The 19,441-nt window shown below is 44.3% G+C and overlaps 1 protein-coding gene across 28 annotated transcripts in view; it reads right to left on the reverse strand.

The window, feature by feature from the left end:
• The window catches only part of LOC119919809 (sarcolemma associated protein), a 146,882-nt gene that overhangs the window by 79,937 nt on the left and 47,504 nt on the right, over positions 1 to 19,441 (reverse strand). For 16 of the 28 annotated variants that reach the window (XM_038740538.1, XM_038740543.1, XM_038740532.1 and 13 more), the window contains exons 2-3: positions 16,119 to 16,272; positions 7,968 to 8,040 (exon numbers count right to left, since the gene is read on the reverse strand). In XM_038740538.1, the coding sequence (XP_038596466.1) occupies positions 7,968 to 8,040; positions 16,119 to 16,272 (227 nt within the window). The remainder of the gene's footprint in view (positions 1 to 7,967; positions 8,041 to 16,118; positions 16,273 to 19,441) is intronic. The other 12 variants (XM_038740541.1, XM_038740552.1, XM_038740548.1 and 9 more) reach the window with 1 other exon arrangement.

Consider the following 19,441-nt stretch of genomic DNA (forward strand, 5'->3'; position numbering starts at 1 on the left):
GACAGGTAGATTCCATAGCTATACTCCTGTCTGAGGATTGTGGCAGTGAGGCTGTTGTTGGAATATTCAGGTCAAGAAGAAATCCAACTGTGTCTTGTATTTGGAGACAGGGCCCAGTGAGCGTTAGGGCCTGAAGGAACACAACATGAACTGGGTGGTTTTTCTGGTGGTGTCTCTTACATTTGTGCAGGGATTTGAGTCAGAAGTGTTGACGTCTCACAAGGCAAATAGAGGCCCATTTGACTACGATGGGGCTGGCTGCCAGAAGAGTCATTTGAAGGTGCCTGCCTGGACATCGCTGGCCCAAGTGGTTGCAATAAAAAAGGGCAAAAACTCAGATATGCTTAGAGATCCTCTCGGCATGCAGCAAGTAGAACAAAATCTCTCCCCCACTCCTCATGTCATTTGGGAAGGTGGAGAGAAGGATCGCATCCAGGTTCATGAGACAATCCGATGCCACTCGTCAGAGTTTTCTGTAGGTCCGTAGGGTGACTTGTGCTCTGGGAATCATGTGTAGGGAGGCCTTGAAGCTAGGTCTTAACACTTGGAGAGCATAGGGACACTTGGAAGTGATAGGATTTCTTGACCCATGTTGGGTATCCTAGGCACAGAAGGAGGTGATGACAGAGATACCTTTCATAGATCCAGGTAGTAAGCCATCTCTACTGTAAAGGTCTCTTAACAATTGCCTATTTGTTAAGTGCTTACTATGTGCCAAGCACTGTACAGAGCTCTGGAGTAGAATCAAGATTGCCAGGTCCCACATGGGGCTCGCAGTCTAAGTAGGAGGGAGAACAGGTACTGAATCCCCATTTGGCAGATGAGGGAACTAAGGCCCAGAGAAATTAAGTGACTTACCCAAGGTCACATCTCAGACAAGTGAAAGAGCTAGGATTAGAACCCAGGTCCTCTGACTCCCAGGCCTGTTCTCTTTCCATTAGGCTGCACTATTTCTCTTGATATGTACTACCTCTAATTCCTGGATTTATCAAGAGGTATGGATAATCAAGATCACACCCTGGGTGGATGAGATCATTAGTAGTGTGAGCAATATGATTTTGGAAGACATTTTTCAGTGTTTCCAGGTCTCCTGGTGGCCAATCATCTGAATTCCAGAAGGAAAGAGGATGCCTTAGAAATCACTTACCTGGGTTACCACCATCTGTGTCGGCCATGTCAACCATGACCGAGGGTTGGTGACTTTCAGCCAAAGTCCAGATTAGGGGCCCATGCATAACTAAATATGCCATGACTGATGGTGGGCCAACAGTTTCACAATAGTTAGTGGCCCCTTCTAACCTGACCTAATAGGTCAGAATGGTCCTTTGGCCAAGGATAGAGAAGCAGCGTGGCTCAGTGGAAAGAGCATGGACTTGGGAGTCAGAGATCATGGGTTCTAAACCCAGCTCTGCCACTGGCTGTGTGACTTCAGGCAAGTCGCTTAACTTCTCTGTGCCTCAGTTACCTCATCTGTAAAATGGAGATTAAGACTGTGAGCCCCACACGGGACAACCTGATTACCTTGTATCTCCCCCAGTGCTTAGAACAGTGCTAGGCACATAGTAAGCGCTTACCAAATACTACCATTATTACTAAGGATTCTGGGCAAGGTAATCCTTTCTCTCTCTAAGAACTACTCCTACCGAATGCTTTATGAGTAGGATTCTTATGTGTAGCCCATGCGTTAGTAGGGGGTGCCTTTCAGGTGAACCTCCTTAGTGAGCTGCTGTTGAAGAAACGATGCTGAATTTCCCCAGTTGGTGGTATTAGGCAACCCTCAGTGTGAAAGCTGGAGATGTAGGTCTACATCGGTAGGTCTTAGAAAGGAATGAGGGCTGGTTGTCTACAACTAGAAAATGAACTGTATTTTTTTTTTACGGTGCTGACCTGTCGTCTCGATGGTTTCTGCCTCGTGAACTCTTCTGCCCTGTTACTGCTCAAGTTACAGAGGGATCCATGACTGCTGCTTTTTTGTTTAGGTCTGGGCAGAGACACTGAGAGCTTCGTGATTCCTGACCAGAACTTATTCAATTATAACTTGAGGTTGGATCTGCACGGTGACTGAGGCTCTTTCTTGCTTTTAGACCTTTATGCCTAAATAAAATGAACTCTGGTCTACACAGGACTTCTACTGGTTTGCAGCTGCTGACTCGAAGTTCAAGACTGTCCCACTGACACTTAAATGGCACATCTTCCCTCCCAAATCCTCTCCAAGCAACTTTTCCTTCCCAGTTGATAATCCACCACTCTCCCTGTCACTGGAACTTGTGACTTTGGTATGATCTTTAACTCCTCACTCTTTCAACTCTCCCATTTAGTCTGTCCCTAAATTCTGTCAGTTTTTCCTCCACAACACTTCCCAGATCCACCCCTTTCCCTCCATCCAAAAGATCACCACCCTGGTCCAGCTAGACGACTGTTACAGCCTCCTCATTAGTCTCCCTGCCTCCAGCTTCTTCCACCTCAAGTCTACACTCCACTCTGCTGCCCGAATCATCTTCTGAAAACATCATTCCCCACTCCTCAAAATTCTTCAATGGTTACCCATTTGAGTAGAAAATCCTGACCAATGGCATCAATGGCATCAGCTCTCTTGCTTTTACCTAGCTACTCTTCTCCTACTCCCTGGTCCTCTGAGGCTAGCCTTCCCCATTGTGCCTCATTCTTTACTCTTCTGCTTCCAATCCTTGGCTCAGACCCAACTTCTTACCTGGAATGCCCTTCCCCCTTCAAAACTGCCATATCTCACCTCTTCCCATCCATCCATCTTCAAAGCCTTTCTGAATTTCCACTCCGTCTCGGAAGTTTTCTCCCAACTACCGGCTTGGCCCTTCTGTACCAACTAGGCATTTATACAACTCGACCTCCCGTAACACTTACGTACACGTCAATTTATTTACATTGTCTACAGCTTAAGCACTTCTTTCATATTATTTTATGTCTTTCTCCTCCATTAGACTGTAAGCTCCTTGAGGTTTTCTACCTTTGTGATACTGTGCTCAATAAATACTATTGATTGACTTTACGCTGGGCAAGTGTATGATCACACATGAAGCTTGCAGATATCGCACCTGAAATGCTACATCATGCACCCAGGTAATTTACATGGGATACAGCCCTTGTCAGATCCACTTTAGCCCTCCCAAGCCAGCCCCACACTTCTGGAACTGAGCTCTGCAGCAGTGTCAAAATCCTGGTAGCCTTGGCCCAAGAAGCACAGGAACTTCTACTTCTCAACCTCTCTCACACCTCCCTCTCACCTACCACACCTATAATGAATCTAGTCACATGAGGTGGCCTCAGGCTGAAAAGCAGAAAATGAAATTAGAGGACACACTGACCTCATACCTTTCTGGGTTAGCCAATACGTGGAATCTAACTCTGCAACTGAAGGCAGACAGATATATATATACACAAACAAACCCTGAGCTGTCTTATACATGTGGTGGTTCCATGTTCAGCTGATGCAAATGTCAATCAGTCAATACCATTGAGTGCCTACTGTTAAGACTTAGGCACAACAGTAGAGTGGTTAGTTGACCTGGATGCTGTGGATGTGGGGGGTAGACCTCCCGTGGGTTTTAAACACTTGATTTACAGGATCTATCTGGGAAAGTAAGTTGAACAGTCGCAGGTGCCAAGAGGTGTCTACCCTGCAGTTGCATGGCAAAGCGGACACATGCAACTGATCTGGCAGGTGATCTGGCCAAGCTCCCTTCCTGTCATCCTTTCGGATAAGGGCTGGGGTCCCACTGAAGCCTGGCTTCTTGCTCCATGCTCTTGAAGAAAATTCTACAGGGTCATTGCCCTGGTGAAGGGAAGCAGCGTATTTTGATCCAGATGCCACTGTTGGAGAAAAGGAAGGGGCAGGAAGTGCTAGACTTGAGGATCTCTGTATTGCAGTCCTTATACCACAGCATAAATCTGGTCAGTACGGAGCTAAAACCTACCATCTTTTGTCATCTATAATCATGCTCTGAAATAATCTGTCTGCTGAGCATCAAGTATGAAGGTGGTGGAAGGAAGAGCTCCTCTATGGTTGCTCTGATACTGCAGCAGCTGTTTTGCTTTGCTTCCTCTTGAGCCTACTTTACAGTGTAGTGGGCTGGAAAATGTTAAGTGCCAGCTGTGGCAGATGCTAAACCAAAGAAGTCCGATTGAGGAGGGGGGGAAAAAAATCCCTGTTGTGATTGCTTCTGCTCCAATCAATGGTGTTTACTGAGTGCTTTGTGTGTACCCCACGCCAAAGAAAAGAAGCTGGGGAAAAGGGGAAGAAGGGGCTCCAACACCAGGTGCCACCATTTGTCACTTCAACTATGTAATAATAATGATAATTATGGTTTTGTTAAACGCTTACTACATGCCAAGATCTGTTCTAAGCAGAGGGGTAGAAACAAAGTAATCAGGTTGTCCCATGTGGGACTCACAGTCTTAATTCCCATTTTACAGATGAGGTAACTGAGGCACAGAGAAGTTAAGTGACTTGCCCAAGGTCATGCAGACAAGTGGCGGAGTCGGCATTAGAACCCACGACCTCTGACTCCCAAGCCCATGCTCTTGTCACTAGGCCATGCTGCTTCCCAGCAAGCCCAATGTTTCAATGAGCTGTTTTCCCCACTGAGGCTCTCCAGAGGCCTAGAAGGAGGGTAATTAAGATAATCTTGGCAATGATGTCTCCAATGACCAGCTTGCCTTCATCCTGCATTTTCGCCATTTCACCAGCAAATAGAAGTCTGTCCCAGTTCTGGCAGTCTTATGAGGGTCAAAAGTACAAATACAAACACAACTCTCTAGTCGCTGGACTTTGTTGCTGCTGTCCTGCTGGCTCTTTTGTTCAGAAGAGGTCCTGGAGGGTGCTCTTGGCCTCTCTGTTGTGACAGTTGTTAAGTGTGGGGACAGAAGTCAGGCTTGCAAGGCCAAGGGTCAGGCTTATATGGCTAGGGCTCAGGGCCCTGGTTGTTCAGGTCTCATTGCTTCCCACGGCTATTAGGAGGTCGTCAGCTCCTAATCCAGAGACCCATCCAGTTTAGTTGAGTAAAACCAGGAAGAGAGAATATCATGCTTTTGAATTTTTATTCCTCTGCCCGAATTTGACCTGGGGCTCCTTAATTAAACCCCCCAAAAACTTCTGCCTAGAAATGAAGGCGAAGGAACGGGATGAAAAGATAAAGCACACTTCCCACAGACCACATGAGGAGTTATAATGTCTTTCTCCTCCACCAGACTGTAAGCTCCTTGAGGGTGGATATCGAGTTTACTTACTCTAATTGCATTCTCCCAGGCACTTAGTACAATGCTCTGCACACAGTAAGCACTCAATAATACACCTGACTGATTGACTTGGAAGCTTGCGACCTTCCCCGATCACCATAGTTGTTACAACAGGGTAGAAAGAGGAGCTGAGCTCAATTCCTTGCTGCCAGGGTAGAAGGGTAAACTGGAGCCTACAGCCACACCAGCAAGACTCAAGCAGGAGCCCTCTCCATGTTGGTAATACTGGCTTTGAGACCTTCAAGAGACTGGGGCCAGAGGGAATCAAGGAAAGTTAAGGGGACCCAATAAGCACAAAAGAGTAGAGTAACTAAAAGAAGGCAGACCCTACATGGCCAACCATTTGAGCAGGGATGTAGAGAAGGAAGCACGGAGATGAGAGGAGAGGCATGAAGATACAAGAGATGTCATTATTAGATCAGACAACAGCCCATCCAACAAGTATTCTCTTCGACAGTGGCAACAGACTCTTTGGAGTAATCGTGTGATGGTTGCCCTCATTGATGCCCAGCCTAATATTTAGTGATGTACCACCTGATATCCCTAACTTTACCTCTAGTGACCCATTATGGAGTATTTATCCATTAATATACACAAATCCCTCTTGAACCTATTTTCTGTCCGCAAAAGTTCCTGTGGTAATGAACTCCAGACGCTTACTCCCTGCTAAATGAAGAAGCTGTCTGTGGAAGCTAAAGAGTATCTAAACTGCAAGCACTTTCCCTGAAACCTACCCCCTGAGTGGTTTTAGCTCAGAAAAGGATGAGTCATGATACGGTCCCTCTTTTAACTCTTGTTTAGCTTGGTGAGAAGTGGCAGGAGGAGGTGGGGAGATGACTCTCAGGTAATTAGGGAAGGAAAAGCCTAGTTGAATCCACTTGCCTTGTAGGGGTTTCCCTAAGGTATTGTACAGGCCTGAGCTTTCCTGAAGCAAGCAGGGAGACCTCCAGCAAGAAATAGCCGTTGCCCTTTTCTACAAATAAAGTAAACTGGAGAGGGGAGGGCTGAGCTCTCAAGTATCTTCCAGTTCGGGGGAAGGGGGAAGATCCCGGCCTACTTGGCTATCCTTAGGTCTTTACTGGCAAACAACCTTCAATATTTATTACCTGCAAGTCCTCCGGGACTTCTCGGAGGGCTTCTGATCTATGATGAGCTGTCATGGCCTATACGACTCAGTGCAATAAGTTCAGTAAGTTCTGTCCTGAGGCACCTGCGTGAGCATCCCAGCAAGTTTCCACCCAGGATGCCCGCATTCTAGAAAACCATTCAAGTCTCAGGCAACAGTGGGGTCACATGGGACTGTGTGAATGTACAGTCCTGGCCCCTGAACTCCAGGCCCTTCTCTGAATGTCCCATATCACGTCTCAAGGGATGCCCCAGCTGGGCCAGAGGGCAGGGAATGTGTCTGTTTACTGTTGTATTGTACTCTCCCGAGCACTTAATACAGTACTCTGCACACAGCAAGTGTTCAGTAAATACTACTGAATGAATAAATGAGTGCAGTAAGATGTTGTCATAAAGTTATTTCCCACTTCTTATTCTATCCCACCCTGCTTGTTTCTCTTAACTTCCTTTCTTTTTCATTCTACTCCAATCTTCCTGGTCCCCGCTTTAACTGGAATGAGTTGAATCTTGATGAGTGGAGATTAAGTTATAATGTCCATACTGGGCTTATTTTTTCCTAAATGCATTTTAGTGCTTTTATCTACCCACCAACAAAGTCCTAGGACATCCAAAAGCCCAAGTCCAGGTCCAGCTATGAGATTGGGAATAGATGAGTGGAGAATTCAAAAGGAGATATACGAAGAGTGAATGTGGTTTTTTTTTTGGGGGGGGGGGTGGGAGGAGGAAACATCAAAGATTTTGCAAAACAGTGGTCCAAACAACCAGAGCTCTGAGCAAGTGTTTGATGATAAAAGGGAATATGGACTTTAAAAAAAAAAAGCTCCTTCTCCCTCCACTTGCTTTTTCTTTGCCTAGGTGCTTACTCTTCCACTGTTGACATTTATAAGGCATCTATTGTGTGTTTCATTTCCCTATTTAATATTTAAACTATGGGGAAAAAAATTCTACATACATGGAGAAAAAAATAAGCTTAAATAGCTTTAAAGTTTAAATTTTTAATATCAGTGCAGATACAAAGGAGAGATGCATGTTTATAATCAGCGTCAAACGTGCTTAAATCATCTCTTTTAGAATAGTATGGTTTGCTAAGACATCGGTGTTAACCTCTACTTTTCAAATTTCTTAACAGTGAGCTATTAAAATCAAAGTTTTCCCCTTTCAAATCTTGTTTTCTTGATGCAAGCCATCTCCTATGTTTAACACAGTAGGCAAATAGCATTTTTTTTTATCATTCCTTCAAAAAACTCCATGTTAGAAAAGTGCACGGTGAAGTTTCCAGAGGTATTTGCATTTACTGCTTCTCTATTAAAATGCTAGGATGGGTCAAATCATCTATACTGTACAAAACCTATTTGTCATCAGAACATGCCCATGCTAAGAAGTTCAAAATTATCTATGACCTTACACTTTGCTTTACGTTACTTTGATACTAACATAGACCATCAGATGGCAAAAATAAAGCATATACAAAATACTGCAAAACTGATTTCATTAAAGAAATTATGAAGTGAGGCATTTAGCTACAACATCCGTTTAGAAAGCTTTAACCAAATATTATAAATTATACTCACTCTGACCGTAGCCGGGCTTCCATACCGTCTGGTAGAAAAAGTTTTATTGTGGAAACAATACATCCATGGGTAACTGATTAAAAAAGATAGGATTGAATTAGTGAAATAAGGAGGTTCAGAAATAGAACATGTTAGGGCTTTTTTTAAAAAAAGGGAAATATAAAGGAAAATACAAGTCAGCCTGGCTTCGTGGAAAGAGCACAGGCCCCAGAGTCATGGGCCCCAAGTCCTAAGCTCTGTCACTTCTCTAATGTGTGACCTTGGGCAAGTCACTTATCTGGGTCGCACCTGAAAATGGCGATTCAATACCTCCCCCTTAGCGAGCCCCATGTGACACAAGGACTGTGTCTGACCTCAACACTTAGTACAGTGCGTGGCACATGGTAGCCATTTAGCAATTACTGATCTTAGTACTCAATAAACAATTCACTTGGGAGGAAAAGAAATTTGGTTATTAAATAACAAAATTCTGACTTGGAAAAAAAATTGGATAAACTAAATTTTTCTTTTTTTTGCAGTTTAAAAAGTGTGCCATCACACAGGTTTTTGAAATATTCGTTGTTAGAGATATTTTTTTTCAATGCAAAAAGATTCCACTTGGGGTCAATTTAAGTGCTAACATTAGAAGCGTACCCATGCAACATATTATACACAGGCGCATGCATAGAGATTATGGTACACTACAAAAAGGCCACACAATGCTCAAAGGAATAATTTGGTTTTGTGCACCTACATTAATACCGACGAGTTCTATTTAGTAGTCAGCCGTAAAAATAAGCAAATATTTGAAAGAAATTTGAAATTAAAACTATAGTGATGTTGCTTGAAACAGTTCTACATTACCGAGGGAATAAATAATGCTTGGCTTCATAGCCTCTAACCCCCAAATCATAGGCTCATATCCAATTCCAGGGCTGAAAATAGTAATAATAACATTTAAGCGCTTAATAATAATAACAATAATAATAATAGTGAGAATAATTGTGGTACTTGTATACTATGTGCCAGGCAGTGTTCTAACTGCTGAGGTAGATACAAGCAAACCGGATTGGACACACAATCCCCGTCCCATATGGAGCTCACAGTCTTAATTCCCATTTTACAGATGAGGTAACTAAGGCCCAGAGAAGTGAAGTGATTTTCCCAAGGTCACACAGCAGACAAATGGTGGAGCTGGAATTCGAACTCAGGTCCTTCTGACTCCCAGGCCCGCGCTCCATCCACTAGCCCATGCTATGTTCCAAGCACTGTACTAATCGCTGGGATAGACATAGCCCGTTGTGGAGCAGAGACCATCTATATATGTTGCCAATTTGTACTTCCCAAGCGCTTAGTACAGCGCTCTGCACACAGTAAGCGCTCAATAAATACGACTGAATGAATGAATAATAATAACAATGACATTTATTAAGCACTCACTATGTACAAAGCACTGTTCAAAGCACTGGGGAGGTTACAATGTGATCAGGCCCCCTTGTGTGTGTGAGTCCCACGTGGGGCTCACAGTCTTAATCCCCATTTTACAGATGGGGTAACAGGCACAGAGAAGTTAAGTGACTTGCCCAAAGTCACACAAGTGGCGGAGCCGGGATTTGAACCCATGAATGAATGAATGAATATACAAGATACATGGTTGGATACAGTCCCTGTCCCACATGGGGCTCACTGGCTAAGTGGGAGGGAGAACAGGTATTTAATCCCCATTTTACAAATGAGGAAACTGAGGCAAAGAGAAATTAGGTGACTTGCTCAAAGTCACACAATAAGGAATGGGAAGAGCTAGGATTAGAACCCAGGTCCTCTGATTCCCAGACCCATGCTCTTTCCACTAGGCCACACTGCTTTGGGGCAGCTGCTGCTAGAATTTTTGCCCCAGGAATGGCAAGCGCCTGAATCTATGCCTTTGGCAGCTGCGGGGGGCGGGGAGGTGTCGCCCAACTCTCTTCCCCTACCATAAGAGGTTCCTGAATATGGACGTTAAGGGGACAGTTCACCCAACATCTGCATTTGATGGGCAGCTGCTCGAATCACTGCTTTGAGAGGTGACCTCCCAACCACCTTCCGTCCTGGTGGTAGTTGCCCACCTGACTTACTGCTCCCAGGGGAAAGCTGTCCGGCTCTCCACCTCCAGTAAGAGCAGGTAACTGAATCCCTACCCTTTGGGGAGGGGTGGCAGGATAAATGCCCACCTTTGGGCAACAGCTGCTCTCATCTAGGGAGTGGCAGCCACCCCAATCTCTGCCCTGGGGGTGAGAAAAGACCACCTCCCCACCTTGGCGGGGGGGGGGGGGGAGGGCACGGTCCTCCAGATTAGTTTGCCTTGTGTGGGCACTTGCCCAAATCCTCTCTCCTGGAAGGGAATGTGTGAATCCGCACCATTTGGGAGCAAACCCAATGCCAATACAGGTGCATCCCACGATCCTTGTAGTATGTGGGGGTATGGTAGCTGTCACTGTGGGATGCGTTTTCCCACAGATTTATATGCAACGTGTTAGGAATCTCTTCCACAGCCAACCATAACATGACAACCAAGCCCTTTCATGTTATTAAATAAAGACTTTCTTTTTGAAGAGACCCTATTGCCCCCCTGCACCCCCACCCTTTCCTCTCCACTATAGGGACTTTCTTGATGCCCATGAACCCCAAACATGGTTCAGCATCCACCCTACTTGCCTATCCAGTTTTTTTTGTTAGTTTTGTTTCGTTTTTCACCCTCCTCCCACTTGTGCCGAGTGTTGTCACAGCTGTTTTCAGCAGAAATGGGACAGGGAAAAAATGGGGATCCAATTGGGATCACCCTCGGCTTCAAGGCTCTCCATCACCTCGCCCCCTCCTACCTCACCTCCCTTCTCTCCTTCTACAGCCCAGCCTGCACCCTCCACTCCTCTGTCGCTAATCTCCTCACCGTGCCTCATTCTCACCTGTCCCGCTGTCGACCTCCGGACCACGTCATCCCCCTGGCCTGGAATGCCCTCCCTCCCCACATCCACCAAGCTAGCTCTCTTCCTTCCTTCAAGACCCTACTGAGAGCTCACCTCCTCCAGGAGGCCTTCCCAGACTGAGCCCCCTCCTTCCTCTCCCCCTCCTCCCCCTCTCCATCCCCCCCGCCTTACTTCCTTCCCTTCCCCACACTACCTGTATATATGTATATATGTTTGTACATATTTATTACTCTATTTAACTTGTACATATCTATTCTATTTATTTTATTTTGTTAATATGTTTGGTTTTGTTCTCTGTCTCCCCCTTCTAGACTGTGAGCCCACTGTTGGGTAGGCACCGTCTCTATATGTTACCAACTTGTACTTCCCAAGCACTTAGTACAGTGCTCTGCACACAGTAAGAGCTCAATAAATACAATCGATTGTTTGATTGATTGATTCCCATGGCCAGACACCAGAGTCCCGGGCCCACCTCTCTGTTCCAAAAGGCGGCGAGCTGGTTTCGTTGGACTAGGCCACATTCCTTCTTGCCAATTAGCTCTGAGTTCCTCCCTGTAAGCACTTCTGTAGCTTGGTTGCCTGTCAAGTTTCTCCACGCCATCTCACCCAGGGGCATTTCCTGCTCTGATGAGACAGCAATTCTCCACCAAACTGAGCTTGGCTGCAGTTAATGAATGGGAAGCAGGGGAGGGGACAGCAGCTCAACATGTTTCTCTGGCTTTAGTGAAGGCAGCACAGACTCAGGTAGAGAGCGAGCGTGACAGCTCTCTGTCCCTTCCATTTTCACCCCATCCAGGCTTCCTCCCTCCCAAGCCCCTAGCAAAGAGGAGAACCTGACCTGCAAGTCACTGATTTGAAAGCAGCGTGCAAGTGGCAAGGCAAAGGGAAGAGAGGACGGGGAGGGATAGGTCTTCCTTGCAGCGACTGTACATCGAGCAGGACCTTACAGTTCCTGGGGTACTTCAGCAATTAGTGCATGACGTATCTCCCGATTTTATGTATCATGATCGTTTAGAACTGGGGGTACACTGGTATTTTGTTACGGTAAAAGGGAATGGAACAGTATTATAAACATCTTGATTTTGATGAACTCAAGCGAACACTGCCTTTCCCTTTATAAGCTATCAGTTTTAAAATTTAACATGCCAAAGAATTCCACTAATATAGAGGCTATCCCTCCTCATTTACTTTGAAAATGGCATAAGTAGACATAAGGATAGGCAAGTCATTATCCAGAGACTATCAATTAATCCTCTTGTCACTAGACCATACATTATGGCATTTTGCATTTACAAAATTCAAACAAATTAAATATTTCTATAGCACCATACAAAATACTTTACCTCCTGACAAGTAAATTTTAAACAACTGAAATCATTCTTATGTTTTAAAAATGAGAAAGCAAAGGTTCTCAAGATACCTTGTTCATAACCAGACTAGACTGTAAGCCCAGTGTGGGCAGGGACTGTCTCTATTGCTGAATTGTACTTTTCAAGCGCTTGGTACAGTGCTCTGCATACAGTAAGCACTCAACAGATACAATTGAATGAATGAATTAATCATAATACCTTGGTTTGCCTCTCTCATCCAACCCAGATATCCAGTCTGTCACTAAATCCTGCTTTCGTAACATCTCTAGAATCCACCCCTTCCTCTTCATCCGAACTGCTACCACACTGATCCAAACCCTTACCATATCCCATCTTGACTACTGTGTCAGTCTCCTGTCTCCCCTGTCTTCACTCTGCTGTCTGGATCCCTGTTTACTTGTTTTGATGTCTGTCACCCCTCTTCTAGACTGAGCGCCCATTGTGGGCAGGGATTGTTCCTATTTGTTGCTGAATTGTACTTTCCAAGCGCTTAGTACAGTGCTCTGCACAAAGTAAGTGCTCAATGAATATTAAATGAATGAATCATTTTTCTACAAAAATCATTCTGCACATGCTGCCCCAAACTTCAAAAACCTCCCAATGGTTGCCCATCCATCTCTGCATCAGACTCCTCACCATCAGCTTTAGGGCACTCTCTCCCCCTCCTACCTAACCTCGCTCATCTCCCACACACAGTCTACACAGTTCACTCTTCTAAGACCAACACACTGTACCTCGATCTCATCTCTCTCCTTATCAACCCCCTTGCTCACATCCTCCCTCCAGCTTGGAACTGGTCTTTATATCTGACAGACCACCACTCTCCCAGTCTTCAAAGCCCAACTCAAATCATATCTCCTCCAAGAGGCCTTCCTTGACTAACTTCTTATCTCTCCCTTCCCCTCCCCTCCATTATCCCTCCCTCCTGAGTCACTTGGGTCCATACCCACTATGCACCTTGTTACTCATCCCACTTACATACATATCCTTATAATAATAATAATAATGGCATTTATTAAGTGCTTACTATGTGCAAAGCACTGTTCCAAGTGCTGGGGAGGTTACAAAGTGATCAGGTTGTCCCACGGGGGGCTCGCAATCTTCATCCCCATTTTACAGATGAGGGAACTGAGGCCCAGGGAAGTTAAGTGACTTGCCCAAAGTCACACAGCTGACAACTGGTGGAGCCGGTATTTGAATCCCTGACCTCTGACTCCAAAGCCCATGCTCTTTCCACTGAGCCACGCTGCTTCCCCCTACTTCCCCTTTCCATTTAATCTCCCACTAAACTGTAAGCTCCTGGGCAGAGGTCCTGTCTACTGACTCTATTGCACTGTACTCTACCAAGCGCTTGGTGCAGCACTCTGCTTGCAGTAAGCACTTAATCAATTTATTACTCTGTTTATTTATTTATTTATTTATTTTACTTGTACATTTCTATCCTACTTATTTTATTTTGTTGGTATGTTTGGTTCTGTTCTCTGTCTCCCCCTTTTAGACTGTGAGCCCACTATCGGGTAGGGACTGTCTCTATGTGATGCCAATTTGTACTTCCCAAGCGCTTAGTACAGTGCTCTGCACATAGTAAGCGCTCAATAAATACGATTGATTGATTGATTGATTGAGAGGCAATTCTAAATGTTAGATTGAAACTCAAAATTTTAAGCTCATAGCCATCTCTACCGCTCTGCATAAACCCCATGACAGCATCACCAATGAGGTGTAGCAAGCTAAAAATTGTTCTATTCGTGACTCCTTTTGATGTCTAAGATTCTTCAATTATAGAGTGTGAAGAGCAATAGTAACCTGTCTGATAGAGACGTTTGAATCAATAAACTAAATTGCCTCAACTTACACACTTTGGAACCACAAGGTTAGGTGCCATACAAAGCACCTGAAGAAAAGGAATATCATATCTTATTGCTTTGAACCAAGACAAAGTTTTGTATGGGCATTTTATACCCTGAATAACAAAAACCTGCTAAAACTTCCTCACAAACAAGTGCTAGGAGAGGGTGCGACGCTCACAACAGAAAGTGCTAAATACCATCTATATTCGGCATTTGGCCTTTCCCTGTCGATCCCCATTCTCCTGCCTCTGGACCGTTCAGTATTTAGGGAGCAACAAGGGCTCTGGCTCCGCTGACACGTCCAGGCTGATGAAAGAAGCGGTAGCAGCAGCCAGGAAGCGGTGCAGAGATTGGGTGGCCCTTGAAGACCGAAACAACCAGTACATGGTTTCCAGACCTACGACTTCCACCTTGTCCCCTGGGGAATCTCCCTGGCTCAGGCTGGGTGGATGGATTGGGGATGAGGTAGACAATCACCTTCATCATCACAGGGGGTGGGGAGAGGAGCCACTGGCCCTGCCCTGGAGACTAGTGAGTATGAGCTACTCTTGTGATTGCCACCAAGGAGACGATGTTAACGGGGAGGGTGACAAACTCCACACGTGCTGGGGACCAGAGGTGGTGGGCAGTCAATCTACAGCAGGCAAAAAAAAAAAAAAAATGGATCCAACATCTTGACTCCTTCTCCCTGTAGGCTAGATGGTCCTGGTGTCTACTGTACTATACTCTCCCCAAGTGACAAGTAAGTGCTCTGCGCCAAGTGAGGCTCAATAAATACCATGGATTGATTTTTCCAACCTCTGTCGGTTCAGGTTGCTGAGGAGAAAGAAGGCGCTGAGGAAGAACATTCAGCTGGAGAGAAGGGCAACAAACTCTTACAGGAGACAATAATGCAAAGAAGAGGAGGGCTTAAGAATTGGGGTCCTTTGGAGTCAAGAGAACTTATACCATGCTGTGGACACTGAAGATGTAAGAAGGTGTCAGAGCATCTCTCAAACTAAATGCTGGGCAAAGCTGGAGGGTGGGAAAGCAAAAGACCCAGGTTAACACGATCCCCAAAAGGGAAATGGCTCATGGTCAAAGGAGCGCTAGGGGGCAAGGGAGAAATCAAACAGGGCATTAGAGGAAAATGGAGGCAACAAATTACACTGCTCATCAAAGAAGGAAGCTGGTAGGTGTGGAAAAGTTGTGAAAACGGCACCCTTGTAAGGTTGTTCAAGAACATAACCCACACATTATCAGAGAACTGACTGTCTTGGGCTGGACAGATCACTGATTAGACTCAATAATGGCATTTTTAAGGTTCCCTTGTAAGTTGTGAGGCAACTAAACAAACCAACAACACCACCAACAACAAAAACATCATCAAATTCCTTGTCGACTGACCCTCCAAATGACAAAATCCCCAAGAAATCACTACCCAGAAGCAAAAAAGTTGACTTACTACTAACTTTACAATACACTGATAATATAAGTGTCAGCAACTGGCTGGGATGCCAGAATCTAGCATGCCAAAGGTTTCTGGCTGACATACCAGCATCCGGCCACTTGATGACAACGGTGACAACTTTCACCACGGCAATGAAATGGCCACTATGGAGACGTTAGTCCTCCATCCCCTCCCTCTCTTTGCCCACAAGAGGAAATACTAGCATTATGGAGCATGGGTTTCTGGAGTTGCGGTCAGGGACCCTGAAGCAGAAGCAGCAGCAGCAACCTATTGGGGCACTCAGCATGCAAAATAGTCCCAATTCTCTTGGGACTCGGAGCAGTTTGGCCTGGTAACCATTATTGGTTAGATAATTAGAATATTCATGAAAAAACTCTGGTCAACTGAAGATACAGAATTTTATAGTACGTAATTAGATGCCAGATGTTTTTTTTCCACATACTGTTTTCCCATGAGATTTAATAATGAAAGTTAGGTCCATTTATCAGATTTCAGAATGCAAAGTAAAAAAAACTAAAGTAAGAAAAAATGATCCATACCCTTACCTTTCCGTGTGTTCTCTGTCACATCTACCCCAAACTGGATAATATCACCAGATAGAATCTCACATGGTGGACTTTCTTCAGATCCTCGACTCAATCTCTGGCTGTTTATAAAGGTACCATTACTACTCTTAGTGTCTTGAAGATAAAACTGCAAAAACAAAGTTAAACGTCTGTGAGCTTAAATTACATGCAGTCACTAAAATAATGTCGAAATTGAAGCAATAGGTAATACAAAAAAATGAAAAACAGACTGTTTTGTACATGTTTGTTCTTTGGAGCTTTGAACTGTGAGGGGAGAATTTCCTTTTATGGGAAAGAAATAATCAGCAAGGACACCAGATGAATTAAGTACTCTCCATTAATTCAATAGTATAAAGTCTGTAGACTATTACATTGAATTAAGATCTGAGATAGCAAAAGCAAAATAATTTAGGCTTAAGGGGCAGTTCAGCAGTTTTTATTTAAATCAACATTCAGGCTTTCCTCTCAAACCAGCAGGTTTTTTCTCTTAAAAATCATCATTTCACTTCAGGCACTTCTACCCAGCTACTTTTAAACCTCTCCCCAAAGTTGGCCGTTTCCCAATTTTAATGTACAATTTAACAATTTTGTCAATCTGCCTGGTTTCTGGGTTTTTACATCATTTAGTGTTTGGCATTAGTGCTTACAATACCGGGTGTCAGGGAACTAAAAGAGCTTCCATCCTGGCATCCCTTGGAAATGTCCATTAGCAATTTGACAGCATTTTATAGTTGTGAAGTTGACCAAATTGATAGCTTCTCACGAAAAAAAAAACACGTGAAAACACATTGCTTAAAAATAATTCCCAACACTGGGTAAAAATAAGCCTCTCTCTTCAAAGGGCACTCATTTTAATTCAAAACCCATCTTAAAGATAGAATTTATTTTCTAAATTTGGCTAATTTAGACATAACTTAATTTACTTCTACAAAGCTAACTCGCAATAGCATGGCATAATTTGTCTCCATGGTTGCTAATTATCACTTTTTCAATGTCTCTCTCTGCTTCCTAGGTTTGTCATTGGGACTTCCATTTGTGTTTTCGAAAACTAATCTTTAATACCTACAATTTACAACCAACCTCACTACTGCACATTTAAGTTTTGCCTTGAGCTTTAATTTTTTCAGCATGAAAATACTCATTTAGGTTGTTAAAAAATGTTTCACGTTGAGACTAGGTAAAAACTTTTCATTCACCCAGAGTTTTTTCTCCTGTCTCCCCCGCTTTTGTTGCCTCTCTCTTTCTGCCCTGCCCTCTTAAAAGCCCCACCCCTTTAAAGCCTCATACCAAACTGACCCCTCACACTCGGAATGAAAGTTGGCACCCCTGATTCCCACAGGCCATTGACCCCCGTATCCTCAGCAGGTTCAGTGTTAGTTATGAGTGGCCTCGGGCCTAAGTTCCACCACTTTCACCTCCTGGATCCATCCACACCTCTCCAACAAATGCAAGGAGTTTGAGTTCACATAGGGCCCTCAAGAGGGTTGTCAAATTGGGTAAGTACCCTTCCAGCCAAAGGAATTGCCCAGTCCTGCTTTAGCCACATATTTTTTATTCTAATACAGCCCTACCCCAGTTTAGTATCAAAAGTGGGATATGTCATTTGATTATTTTAAAAGACAACATTAAAACCAGCAATAGTTCACTGACCCAAATTTTCAGTTAACGTTAACACATCAAAAATTTTCCATTTAAACTGACTGACCATACTGAGCCAAAAAAACTTTAGCACTCACAAGCTCCCAAAATAAAGCCCATTCCTGGCTTTAAAGACACGTTTGTATTTATCCAAGAAAATATCTCTGTATTTTTCTATCTTTTTAAAATGGCATATTAATACATCTTTTGTTGCTGTAACTAGTATTACTTCAACTAAGAGAGGGGCTAGACTATGCAAAACTGCACTATGAAATAACAGTTTTGTTCACCTTTGATTTTCTAACTTGTCAAAGTAACACGACGGGAGCGCTCCATGAGTTTCCCAGGGCTTCCGTACTAAATAAGTGATATACTACATCCCTCATCTCTGCTGACCTAAATTATCTTACCTGCCCATTACTGTGACACTACTAATAAGGGCATTATAGTAGATTCTCATGGCTCTAATGATCAGATAAAGATCCTCACCTTTAAACACCTCTAGAATTCAACCTTTCCTGTCCATCCAAACTGTTAGCAGGCTAATCCAAGCGCTTTATCGTACCCCACCTTGACTATTCCATCAGCACCCTCACTGATCTCCTTGCCTCCTATCTCTGCCTGCTCCAGTTTCTACTTCTGCTGCCCAGATCATTTTCCTAAAAAAAAACGTTCAGCCCCACTTCTCAAAAACCTCCAACCGTTGCCCCCCCAACCTCCGAATCAGAGCCTCCTTACCATTGGCTTTAAGGCACTCACTCAACTCTCCCTCTCTTACCTTACGCTGCTGATCTACTACAACCCAACCCACACACTTCGCTCCTCTGTCGCCAACCTACTCCCTGTACCTTGATCTCATCTATCTTGCTGCCGATCCTTTGTCCAGGTCCTCTCTTTGGCCTGGAACTTCCTCCCACTTTACATCTGACACACCATCACTCTCCCCACCTTCAAAGCCCTTCTAAAATCACATCTCCTCCAAGAGATTTCCCTGACTATGCCCTAATTTCCACTATTTGCTTTTCCTTCTGCATCACCTACTCAAGAAGATCTGTAACCTTTAAGCACTTTACATTCAACTCACCTTCCGCCCCAGTGCACTTATGTACGCATTCTTGGACTCTGCCGCTTCCCTTACCTGTACTTTAATACCTATATCCCCGTCTAGACTGCAAACTACTTGTGAGCAGGGGTCATGCATTGTACTTTTCCAAGCGTTTATTACAGCATTCTGCACACAATAAGCACTCACTAAATACCACTGATTGATGGATCTAATTTCATGCTGTTTGTCCCCCGGCCAAAAAAAAAAAAAAAACCATCACAGATCATCTCCTTCCCTGCTACCTGCCTAACCGTTCTGCTACTGCCAAACATACTCAAAGCTGTTTCATCCAGGAATCCATCTATCAAAGGTATTAATAATAATAATAATAATGTTGGTATTTGTTAAGCGCTAACTATGTGCCAAGCACTGTTCTAAGCACTGGGGTAGATACAAGGTAATCAGGTTGTCCCCCGTGGGGCTCACAGTCTTCATCCCTATTTTACAGATGAGAACACTGAGGCCCAGAGAAGTTAAGTGACTTGCCCAAGGTCACACAGCTGACAAGTGGCAGAGCCGGGATTAGAACCCATGACCTCTGGCTCCCCAGCAC

Source organism: Tachyglossus aculeatus, chromosome X1, assembly GCF_015852505.1.
Source record: "Tachyglossus aculeatus isolate mTacAcu1 chromosome X1, mTacAcu1.pri, whole genome shotgun sequence".
NCBI lineage: Eukaryota > Metazoa > Chordata > Mammalia > Monotremata > Tachyglossidae > Tachyglossus > Tachyglossus aculeatus.